At 37.1% G+C, this 12,359-nt stretch overlaps 1 protein-coding gene across 24 annotated transcripts in view; it reads left to right on the forward strand.

The window, feature by feature from the left end:
* LOC121727308 (glutamate-gated chloride channel) overlaps positions 1-10,396 on the forward strand; it is a 65,032-nt gene extending 54,636 nt beyond the window's left edge. The window contains exons 3-16 of one of the 24 annotated variants that reach the window (XM_042115046.1): positions 45-134; positions 1,348-1,436; positions 2,312-2,376; positions 3,496-3,648; positions 3,869-4,019; positions 4,161-4,301; positions 4,774-4,845; positions 5,269-5,421; positions 5,759-5,911; positions 6,351-6,565; positions 7,600-7,650; positions 8,658-8,720; positions 8,929-9,039; positions 9,357-10,396. In XM_042115046.1, the coding sequence (XP_041970980.1) occupies positions 55-134; positions 1,348-1,436; positions 2,312-2,376; positions 3,496-3,648; positions 3,869-4,019; positions 4,161-4,301; positions 4,774-4,845; positions 5,269-5,421; positions 5,759-5,911; positions 6,351-6,565; positions 7,600-7,650; positions 8,658-8,720; positions 8,929-9,039; positions 9,357-9,488 (1,629 nt within the window). In that variant the 5' untranslated portion in view covers positions 45-54 and the 3' untranslated portion in view covers positions 9,489-10,396. Of the gene's footprint in view, positions 1-44; positions 135-1,347; positions 1,437-2,311; positions 2,377-3,495; positions 3,649-3,868; positions 4,020-4,160; positions 4,302-4,773; positions 4,846-5,268; positions 5,422-5,758; positions 5,912-6,350; positions 6,566-7,599; positions 7,651-8,657; positions 8,823-8,928; positions 9,040-9,341 lie in introns of those variants that run through there. The other 23 variants (XM_042115051.1, XM_042115045.1, XM_042115048.1 and 20 more) reach the window with 23 other exon arrangements.
* Positions 10,397-12,359: the final 1,963 nt, after the last annotated feature.

Raw genomic sequence — 12,359 nt, forward strand, 5'->3', positions numbered from 1 at the left:
TATTTTCATTTTTATAAACAGTTTTTTTTTGTTTTACGTTCCAGATGTCCTAATATGGGTTGGTCATGCGTGGTGGCACGCGCCGTGGCCGTCTTCCTCATGCTCAGCCGAGCAACAGCTTTGACGTCCGACATGTAAGTACCAAGTTTACTTCATATTCTGTTTTGAATCGAGGGTAGGTTAACAGTGATCAAAGTTCGCCTTTAATTATAACTGTCAACCTTTGTCCTAAATAAATTAAAAACAAAGTGAAATGGGTAGAATTACGTAATAATTAAGATTGACATTAAAAATATGAATCGATATAATATGACGATGAAATAACAATATTTTAGAATGTTCACATAATTACATATTATGAGGCAGCTCCTACTACATTATTTAGCTACTACCCTACAACTGTAAACAAAACCGTCATCACATGCACATATTAATTAAAATTTTCCACAATTTTCACGGTTCGGATGATACGATATTTTCATAATATGTGAACCAACGGGAGAAACAGTGAGCGGTGGGAGCGGCGAACCGTGTGTAACACCGCGCCCGGCATAACCGCTCGACCGTTAACTCTACTATTCATTTCAGTTTGTAACACAAGTACACAGAAAGTAGGTAGTACTTGCATTGCAAAAGATAATATTATGTATCAGTTAATTAAGGTATAATTAGTTAAAATAGTCTTACTGTCACCACTTTGTTATTTTATTTGTTAATAAGTCTTATCTTACACCTAATATTCCAAAGTAATTGTTATCTGACTTTTCTTGTTTGTATTTGTTACAAATCTATTCGGAAATAAAACAATTTTTTTTCCTTTTCTATCTTTAATCATATTATAATATTGTTAGCTGTAAGCCACCCAAAGAAAATAAAATAAATAAAATCAGTATACTATATCAGTGACACTTCTTTGGTCAAATCGAACGTAAAATTAATTCCATTTCCATAAAATTGTCGACCGTTAACTCAATTACTCATTCCGCCCAGCTTGTAAGGCACGAGCATTGATGCTGCTTTAGAAATTAATGTAAACTGTTCATCTACAGGAATCCATACTAATATTATAAATGCGAAATTGTTTCTGCCTGTCTAACAACTGAACCAATTTTGATAAAATCTGGTATGGAGGGTTTCGGGATAAGACAGAGGATACTTTTTATCTGTTTGTTTCTGCACAATAGAGTTGCGGGCATTAACTAGTATGGTTAAAATTTAAATACAGTTAGTAAGAAAAATATGATATTAAATAATTATTATTATCGGTGATACTCCTTTGATCGAATCAATAGTGAAATTAAAGCCATTTACGCAGATGTATTTTTGTATTTTTCCTATTCATTCCAGATTCGCTGCGGGAAAGTCGGACAAGGAGATATTGGACAACCTCTTGAAAAACTCCCGCTATGACAAAAGACTGCTTCCACCAGTTGACGGTAAATATATGCCTCTGTAGTGTTTATTTTAGAATTGAGTGTACGCTTAGTTATCTGTGACACGATTGAAATTACAGATCCAGAATTTTGTTGTGGCCTAACATCACCGAACGATACGTATAAGCAAAATAGAATCGGGCTGTCCTCCCTGCGGCCCAGCTCGCACAACCGGGGTGCGTTGTGTTTCATGTTTTTGAAAAGAGAACCCTTCTAGACCATAGACAACGTCTGCACGATGTGGTATAGGACACCGCCGCTTGCGACCCACCGACCTCCTCACGTTTCTAATTGTTTGGTCTATTTGTTAGCGTGTTTTCGATGTTTAGATTAAGAACCCACTATCATGCCCTCCGACACGCCCTCCTGATTTGCTGAAATCGATGTTAGAAAAATTGACGATGAACGCCGTTTTGATGTTTATTTGACCGCTTTTCTATTAGATCTCTCTTTTCACAAACATCAAACACAATGAAATTTAATTTTATCATTACGACTCTAATCTTGTAAACGTTAATATAGAGACGGTATAAGTTGAACAACATGATAAAATTAAAATTGTAAACAATATTACAGTTTCCAAATTCATATTGTTTATAAAAACACATGCACTCTTTTTTCTTAATGCTGAGCAATGAGCATGTTTATTAAACGTCCTTTCGACGCATTTGATTTCTAGTACTTTCTAATTTTATGTTTATGTTTATATAAAGTATTTCTGTAATTTGATAAATTCTGATTAATAATAATTAAGTTCATATTTTTTAATTAAAATAATTTTCTCATCTTCCCTATTTCTTCGCTTTTATATTATAAGTTATTTTTAGTTATGACATGGTATTGTGTTTACTGAATATAATATTGTTATTATTTTCCAGGCGTCCTCATGGTGAATGTCAGCGTTCTTCTACTTAGTTTAGCGTCTCCAGATGAGTCTAGTCTTGTAAGTACTAGAATAAGTCATTTAGTGCCGCATTCAGAGTGGAACATTTTGAAATAAAAAAAAAATAAAAAAATTGTTTTATTTCTGAATAAATTTGAATCTAATATTTTCAGAATGTTGAACTACATGTTGCCTACCACCATTTGATATAATTAATTCAAAATTTTGACAGAAGCCCCATACATTATCTGTCAAACTCGTCATTAAATTGAAGGTTCATCATAATTAAATGTCTCTGAGTACGGCGGTTAGCTATTGGCACTCGGTACCGTCGTTTTTCACTTTTTTTTAAAAGAAGGGATTACCGAGCACCATTACCAAATTTAAAAAAATAGTTCAGTGATCAAAGTAGTTGTAGAATGCGTGAGGACATCAAGTAGATTATTATAGACTATATTGTTACAAAACGTTGTTACACGGGTTGGATTGTTTTGTCGTAACAGGGCCGAGCGGGAACCTAAGCAATTTCTGTAGGAACTTATTCAGGGTAGTTAGGGACAAAACATCTTAATATTCACTTTTCCTGAGCGTGTAGTTCGTAGAATTTGGAAAAACTGTATAGAATCTCTAAATTATAGAGAAATATGCTTTAATTTCATCATTGAATATTTTTTCCAGAAAGTGTAAAGCTCAATTTCATAGCTTATATTATTCGCGGTAAGTGGAGGAATCTCGTCTTCCAGTGCCGGACATTTTTGACAGTTGCTTCCCACTGCTAGACACCCTCAAAGTCTAATACTTTAAGAATATTTAAGGGTGTCCGGCACAGGAAGACGAGATTCCTCCACTAACCGCGAAGAATATAAGCTATGAAATTGAGCTTTACTCTTTCTGGAAGGTCAGGTGGACCTTCAGAACTGGATACCTCCTAAAGTAATCGCGACCGAAACTCCATAGTTGCTGGTCGTTCTTACTACAGTAAAGGCCACAAACAGATAAACTTTCAGCTTTACAAAACGGAGGAAGGTTTGGTCATCGCAGGCTCTTACTCTACTAATTGATATAATATGAAAAAATTTGTACTGTGAATACGAGGGAGAGTCGCGTCATTTTAGGTTAGACAAGCTTCCATATTATAGTTCCACATTATTAAACGTTGAATTGTTTTCTAATTTTCAGAAATATGAGGTCGATTTTTTGCTTCAACAGCAATGGTACGATCCTCGCCTTAGATATTCCAACCAGTCTGATTACGAATATCTAAACGCCATCCACCATCATGAAGATATCTGGCTACCAGATACCTACTTCATAATGCATGGCGATTTCAAAGTGAGTACATACAACACTCTCATTCTACGTAAATATGTAAAAATAACTGTAGATCTAGGTAGTATTACTATAGTTACTTTTAAAAGCAAAAAAACTTCTAGAAATATATCTTTAGATGTATCGTTGTATAAAAAAGTTTGTTACTATCGAAATAAAATATGTTATTCAGCTTAAATGTTTAGATCGTTGTTAGTGTAGTAATCACGTTGTTCAATTTCAGGACCCAATAATACCAATGCATTTTGCATTACGTATTTACCGTAACGGCACCATCAACTATTTGATGCGACGCCATCTTATACTATCCTGCCAAGGGCGGCTCAACATCTTTCCCTTTGACGATCCATTGTGTTCATTTGCCTTAGAGAGTAGTGAGTAATCTGTTTATTTATTAGTCTCGATATGTAGACTTCCCTACATTTTTTGTTTTAGAGTAAATAACTGTAGAAGTATCAATATTTGAAGAACAGTGATGGTGTAGTAATATTTAATAAGCTAGCGTTCTATTTCAGTCTCGTATGAAATGTCTGCGATAACGTACGTATGGAAAAACGATGAAGATACGCTGCGAAAGTCACCCTCGTTGACCACGCTCAATGCGTATCTCATCCAGAACCAAACCATACCCTGCCCGATCAAAGCGAGCTGGAGAGGTAATGACACTTGTGACAAATCCACGGCATCGCTTCCTCCGACATCGCTGACGATATATATTATACTACCATCCGACAACTCCGTAGATTAGTCTCCCGACCTTGTTTTCTTTTGTTCCAAGCACATCCTTTTCTTTGCACAAGGGAGGATAACGACGTAATAGGAATTCTGATTAACTCTCTTCAGCTTGGTCTTGATTTTAACGTAACTGTAGGATATGTATATATTATACTTATTTGTAGACGTGTCAAGTTTATTCAATAGCAACGTCGACTAGCTTGTTACTATGCTTCCGATAAAAAAAATGAGTTTGTTTGTGCAATTCATGTTCTGACGTAGATAGATTTTGCGTAGCATGCTCATTACCTAGATGTTGCATCTGACACCGTACGTAGTTTAAGTTAGAATTTCATATTATAAAAGAGAACTGATAACGTAGAAGTAAGAATCTGTTCACGTCTTTGCAAGCAGCTGATGGTATGTCACAATACGAAGACGACGAACTGACATGTAACCTTTGCCAGAGACGATTTGAGGAGCAAGGTACTACTTCAGCACCGGATTACTGACAACGTTCTGGTGTTACAGAATTATTAACATTCCGCTTATGTGTGAGTAATAGCGCTGCTGTACCACTGCTGTCCGACCCGGACCGACACGGTGCTAGAGATGAGGCGTACACCATACCTATCCATCATCTGTTGGTTTTTGCACGTAACTGTTGTGGATGCACGTATTAGAAACTAGATCGTTTAGAGTTAAATTCGAATTGGCGAAATTGGTACACGAATCGCGTTACTCTTACATGCGGACCTGCTAAGTTTCCTAACTTGTAAATTATCAAAATTTTAACAAGGCCACTGAAAGGAGTTATTTGGAATTTTTAGACGAAAACATCTGAGTAATTGAATGAGGAAATTTACGTTTGTTGTATTTGCAATGTTACGAATAATATTAACTTCACAGGTAACTACAGCTGTCTAAAGGTGGACTTAATTTTTACGAGAGACCGAGCATTCTACTTTACCACTGTATTCATTCCTGGAATTATTCTGGTGACCTCCTCCTTCATCACATTTTGGTTGGAATGGAACGCTGTTCCAGCTCGTTCCATGATAGGTAAAAAAATGTACTGGCGAATGGAATGTTCTCGGTCTTGCATCTTGCATCTTCTATCTTCGTAGACGTGGCTGCAGCTGTGTCATAACACGCTAACTGTCCATCCTGCAGGATCTCTCCGCTTTGCTGGCAATGTGAACTCACAGTGCAACTGATGTCATAATATCTCTTGCAAACGGTGTGCATTTTGACAACAGTCCCTTTTGCAGTAGCAATTATTGCCGAGAGATATTGATGCAGCAGTTGCACCGTTCCGATGTAACGATTGCCAGCTCGCTACAGATATGTAGTTTTTATTTATTAATGTGTAGTTGTAGAAAGTGCTGGATATTTTTAGGTAATTACAGCTGCCTCCGGGTGGACCTCATCTTCACGCGAGATAGATCATTTTACTTCACTACTGTTTTTATTCCTGGAATTATTTTGGTGACATCGTCATTTATTACTTTTTGGCTGGAATGGAATGCAGTGCCTGCTAGAGTTATGATAGGTTGGTTTATTTTGATTTTGCTTTCTTATTATTTAAACAGGTTTACTAGAGCTAGGTAGATAGATTTTTATCAAATTATCAAACGTTATAAGGACGTCAATTAATTATTACTATTATTAATATTTTTGCATCAAAATCAGTTTAGTGCTAATGCTGGTTAGTACTCACACAAGTAATATAATTTCACCGTTAATTAACTTAATTAATAGAGTGCAATAAATAATTGTACTATTTTTCACACTTGCTTCTTACTCACGTATCAGCAAGCTTTTCCAATCAGGTGATTTAAATTTGGTCAGACACGATATTTTTTGCAATTTGAAACCGTCACTATAGAGTGAGCACATGACTGGAACTAGCTACAGCTTCTCACAGTAGGTGTAAAATAGTTTAGCTTACCGTTTTTCATAGTGGACACTAATAGAAACTTTCGGAACAGGCGTAACAACGATGCTGAATTTCTTCACTACGTCGAACGGGTTCCGTTCAACGTTGCCGGTCGTGTCGAACCTGACGGCGATGAACGTATGGGACGGCGTGTGTATGTGTTTCATCTACGCCTCGCTGCTGGAGTTCGTGTGCGTGAACTACGTCGGCCGCAAGCGCCCGCTCCACAACGTCGTGTACAGACCCGGGGAGAACCCGGTCACTCAGGTGAATATTACGTCGCTCCGACATGAGTGTCTCTATGTCGTGATATTTTCAACTCTTTAACGCACCTAACACTGATTTTCAATGTTTTTATTTTATTTACGGCCCTTTTAAATGTACATAGATAAATTTAAAGTGAAATAAAATATTTCTTTGCTTAGAATAAAAATCGGTAATCTTTACAATCTATACATTTTTTTAGATTATTGTTATCTTAAGCATACAAGCATATAAGTAACGTAAAAGATTGTTCTTAAGTGTTTTTTATTGAAATTTATACAGTAATAAAAAATTATAACTCTACGGATGAAACGATGAAAATATTATGTTATCTCGATTTGTAAGTACTAAGTATTTAGTGCCTATGAAATTTAAAATTATTAAAAAACCTTATTATGTATTACAGTCAATGTCTTAAAGTAATCTTAAAAAATATTCACGCGAAATTCTTAATTACACAATCAAAATAAATAAGTACATTTTAGTTATAATTTTGCCTACTTTTTCCTCTTGTGAATTATTTACGTTTGTCTTTAACTCTTTGCAATGTTTTCATAGAAATTTTTCACTAAACTAAGCATGAATATTTTTACTACGGCATGTATTTTTGTATTAAAATGCATGTAAATTTTTCCTTCCAAATTCTTCGTCACAGCGAGAAAGTTACACTTACATTACATGAGACTATTTTGAGTGGCCATTTTGAGAAAACATTGCAAAGATGTTCGAGACCGGAGAGAAGGAGCGTGTAAATGTAAAGCCGATGTGCGATCTGGCCATGTCAATATAGTCTGTGTCGACTGTTCACGCGCACTCCGTAGCCAGTGACGGATTAACCCTTAATCAATTTAAGCAATTGCCTAGGGCATCACGTCTGAGGGGGAACCACAACAGTAAAGTTGCAAAGACCTATTCTAGTTGACATACGGATATGGGGGCCCACAGGCATGGATTGCTTAGGACATCGAGTAGTCTTAATCCGTCACTGCCCATAGCATCTACACAGTGAACGATTTGTGTGTATACTGTGTTCACAGCGACTGCCCGCAGTCCTGAGCAGAATTGGCATTATACTGGCCAGCCCCTTGGTAAGAACCTTCGCCATTATCATTGGCACATTCCAATATGCTGTTATATTCTTTAAACACCAGACTTGTTTGCTTCATGCTTCCTTTCGTAAGAATAATTTACACTGATATAGTAGCTGCGCCATTGTTGCTGAATTCCAACGCTGAATATTTAGCAATACGGGTGCACGCTACTCTCAATGTTTCCTACTATTATTATCAATGTAAATACCATACATGATACATACCTTCTTCCTACTATTTAAAAGTGAACTGAATGGGATAATTTTTAAAAAATATAACAGTCCAAGTCACCATTTCAACCACAGCACGGTTATCATCCGAGTCGCATGTTAGTATCAGTCTGTTACACCTTTACACATAGTGTCTAGCTTCGTAGACCTAGGAGCATTACAGTTTCTGTTTCGACAATATTATAATCATAAGTTTTTTTCAGTAGAACATACCAAAAGGTGATTTAAATTTAAGAATAAGTAGGTTACATTCATTTATAATAAATAGGTAATATTTCGTTAAAGGTTGTTGCTATTACTTATAACTATTTGTGAATCAAAATGTGCCTACTTATTTATGTAAACATGTCGGTTACACTTTAGATTTCAGTTCATCACTAGAAGAAGCATCATAGTATAAACCAGATATTGTGCTATTTTATAAGATTTCAATTTATTTTTAGTGTTTTTAAAAACCTGTGAACGGACATATAATTTCCGAATTGCATTTAAATTGTGACCTCAAACTACATATTGTATTTACTAATTCTATTCTGTTTCTGTTGCGAAGTAATTTAACACATATTTAAAATAATACAAGATATTCTAGAGAATATTCAACAATTTTCAAAAGGCACTAAGTTTTAAATATTTTATTGTCTTCACACTATAATTGGCAGCAAAGACTATGTCATGTATTGGACTTTAACTAGCATAAAAGCTTGTTACTAATAAACGCTTCTGCGAATCACGAGGTATTCACTCGCTTCGGCTAAACTTATAATGTCTACGTAGGAGGCGATGGCAATATTTCACTGGGCCAAGCCAGAAACGCCCCAGCCGGAGACTAGCGGTGCAGTAAGTGATGTTGCGACAACCATCCGACCTCATTCAGATCCGATATCACGAAAACTAACGCATACTCTCTTATTTTAATGCCTCTTTGGATTGCTACAGCCTGTAAGTAGTTTTTAGTTTATTTTTCGTTTAGTGAGCATATCCATTCCCTTTAGAGTTGTCATCTTCTTCGTTCGAATATAGGGTGTTACAGTGTTGTTATGTACAGGGGGATAAAAAACGGGAGTCGACGGGTGCGGCGGACTTGGTGACGTGTACGGCGTGCTCCGGCCCACCCGGCTCCTGCACGCACACTGCCAACAACGGGGGCGTCTCGGAGGTAACTAGCCCTCCCTACCTCACCTATCCACGAGCTTCTTACGCAACAACTTAACACATCAATAGACTCGGTACACTGTAGAAAGAAGAAGTACAAGAATACCGCTCTAGAGTGGTAGAGATTAGCAACATTGGTATTCAAAACTTACTCGACACCACAAAAACATACGTCTCAAAAAGTCATCAATACAGTATATATGTGTATTTCTTCTAGATACTGTCCTGTACATAGTAGAATTAGAATTGATTTGAGTTTCTTTTGTTTTCGCTGCCATCATTTATTTGCGAATAATTTCCTTTCAGCCATGTTTCGTCCAGGTACGCAAGAAGGAGCCGCCGCACCCGATCCGCGTGGCGAAGACGATCGACGTGATCGCCCGCATCACCTTCCCCACTGCCTACGCCGTTTTTCTGATCTTCTTCTTCATCCACTACAAGGCCTTCTCTTAATGCCGCCCGCGCCCCTGCGCCCCGCCCGCTCCGCCCGCGCCGGCCGCATTCGGGACAGTCAGAACAACATATTTTGTATATTTTATTACACGCCGCTGCGTTCGAGCGCCCCACGGCCACGCCACGGTACCTAAGATAATATTTTTGATGAACATCCATATTGTTAAGTATTTGTGATTATATTCAGTACCTAGTCGTAGTGTTTAAGCTGAAGCATCGAGCGAGAGAACGTGCCGCTTCGAAAGTTGCGTTCGGATGTGAGTCGGGAATTTTGCTACCGGTTTTTAATATGTTAAAAAAATTAAACGTGGATGTGATCGACTTGAGACTCTTTTAAGAAATTATAATTCTTATGATAGGTTAAAGAGGGATCAAAACGTGAAAAACTTTTGATACGAATGAAAATTCACGAAGGAAGCTCTTAAGCGTTCGTACGCCGCTACGCAGACCTACTACTAGCAGTCCACTCGTATTTAATTTAAGCTAAACGATAAATTTATTACATTATTTAAGTACGATAGTTTAATCGGTCACTCCTAGTTGTAGTTGGAATTTTCCATGAAACACCCATTCTAATTATTGTGATAATGTCTCATTACTCTTAAATTGCTTTTAGCTGTATCGTTTATTTAAGTTTCGTATAATTTATTACTAGCGAATCAAATATTTTAAGTATAGTACAAAACTAGATGATAAAGCTCAAATATGAATATAATTATAGAGCACGTTTTCATTACGCTATCGATTCATATCACGACGTTCCACCATATAAAATATACCATGAACATGCCTTCAATTCTACGTATCGTTTGCCTGAAAATGAATTACAATGAAAAATGAAAGATTATGCAATAAATTAGCGGAATATTTAAAATAGAATGTATTTGGCGGTACCTTGTAGATACTTTGCCGAAAAGTGTATGTAAATATAACGCATTTACATGAATATTATGTACCTATAATGATATTGTATCTTAGATATCTATAGTTAAATGCCATTTGCCCCCAGCACACGTGCCGAGGACGAGATGCGACGCGAGATATCGGTCCCGGACACGTGACGTCTAGAGTTTTTCTACCTTCTTTTTCTTCCTAAAAATGGCTATAAAAGACAGGAACGATAAAGTCCTAAGCCACATGGCGGGTAGATTCGACACAGAACGATATCTCTTTAACACCCTAGAAACTCCACCCAGCTTGAGTGACCCCTCTCCACCAAGCCAATGTCACAACATCTAAAGGCAAAGGGTGGAGCAGCATAAAATCTAAGGAAATCGGAAAATGTCGGACCTACTGGCCGCCACACCGACTGGGACCTCACCGTTCAATTATCCTTGGTGCGAAAAATCTTTATACGTGGGAGAGCCATGCTTCGGCACGAATGGGCCGGCTCGACCGGAGAAATACCACGTTCTCACAGAAAACCGACGTGAAACAGCGCTTGCGCTGTGTTTCGCCGAGTGAGTGAGTTTACCGGAGGCCCAATCCCCTACCCTATTCCCTTTCCTACCCTCCCCTATTCCCTTCCCATCCCTACCCTCCCCTATTACCCTATTCCCTCTTCAAAGGCCGGCAACGCACCTGCAGCTCTTCTGATGCTGCGAGTGTCCATGGGCGACGGAAGTTGCTTTCCATCAGGTGACCCGTTTGCTCGTTTGCCCCCTTATTTCATTAAAAAAAAAATCTAAATAATAAAATAACAAAAAAAGGATATGGACGAACAGTCCATAGACGGCCACAATTTTATAATAAAAAAAAAAGTTTTTCTCCCCGAAAAATAACCCAACGCGAGATACCTTTTAAGACGGACGAATTGAATACATTGTAATCTCGCGTCGCTTCCCGAATTCCGGCATCGGAATCGTGTCGGGGGCTCGAAGAGTAGAAGGGCTTCGGCATGGCGTACACATATTGCTTCTTGTAAATTATGAATGATTATAATTACTTAGAAGGTAATACGATGCTGCCCGTGACTACCGCCGTGCTGTAGGTACATGGTGTAAGAACGTGCCTTGTAAAGACTTTCATGATACTTTACTGGCGTCAATTTAAAGATATCTTCAATCCCCAATTATTTTCCTTTAATATTTGTTCGGCAAAAAGTATTGGTACTAAAAATAAATATCAGAGTAATATTATTATAGTTTAAATTTCTTTTTTTACTGAATGTACATACGTCGTAATAACCATATTATGACAAATTGCGATGCTAACTAATAGTTTTGGTAGGCTCATTAATTTTCAAATACTGTAGATATAATAATATTATACTACTAAAACTATGATGTATTTCCTGTAGAACCGTACTTAACTCAGGCTTACTGTTTATCCTGAACCCTAGGCATTCACGCCTTGCTTTTTATAGCGGACCAAGAGTCGATTGAAGTCTGTTTAGTTCTTTATAAAAATGTATCGAATAAGAACACTTTTTGGCTGTGCTTTTAAAATTATGTTATAATCTAACTCACATTAGTCGATACGATGCGTCGCAACTTTTGTCGTTAGATATTATGCAAATAAGAAGTAGAGTTTTTACAAATGAATCTATTAAGTTGTAAATTAAACGGTGAACCATGAGTGAACCCTCACAATTGTATATTTCCTTCACCTATACAGATATAATTTTGCATGAAAACCAAAAATAGGAGTTTGTTGGTTTTAGTGAATGTAAGTCCAGTAGAGCAAGAAACGCAGTTCTATAAAGTTTCAAAAGTTCTCTTGTATAAATGTTTCATAACATTAAATGTAAAAAAGGGACAAAGTGTTCTAAAACGTAATTTAATTCTAGACTGTAACGTGCAATACAAATTGTATAATTAAATGTAAGCCTATAAAAATTTGGCTTGTAGCTTGCCCTAAAAAGTTCCCCTG

This window comes from Aricia agestis, chromosome 5 (assembly GCF_905147365.1).
Source record: "Aricia agestis chromosome 5, ilAriAges1.1, whole genome shotgun sequence".
In the NCBI taxonomy this organism is placed as follows: domain Eukaryota; kingdom Metazoa; phylum Arthropoda; class Insecta; order Lepidoptera; family Lycaenidae; genus Aricia; species Aricia agestis.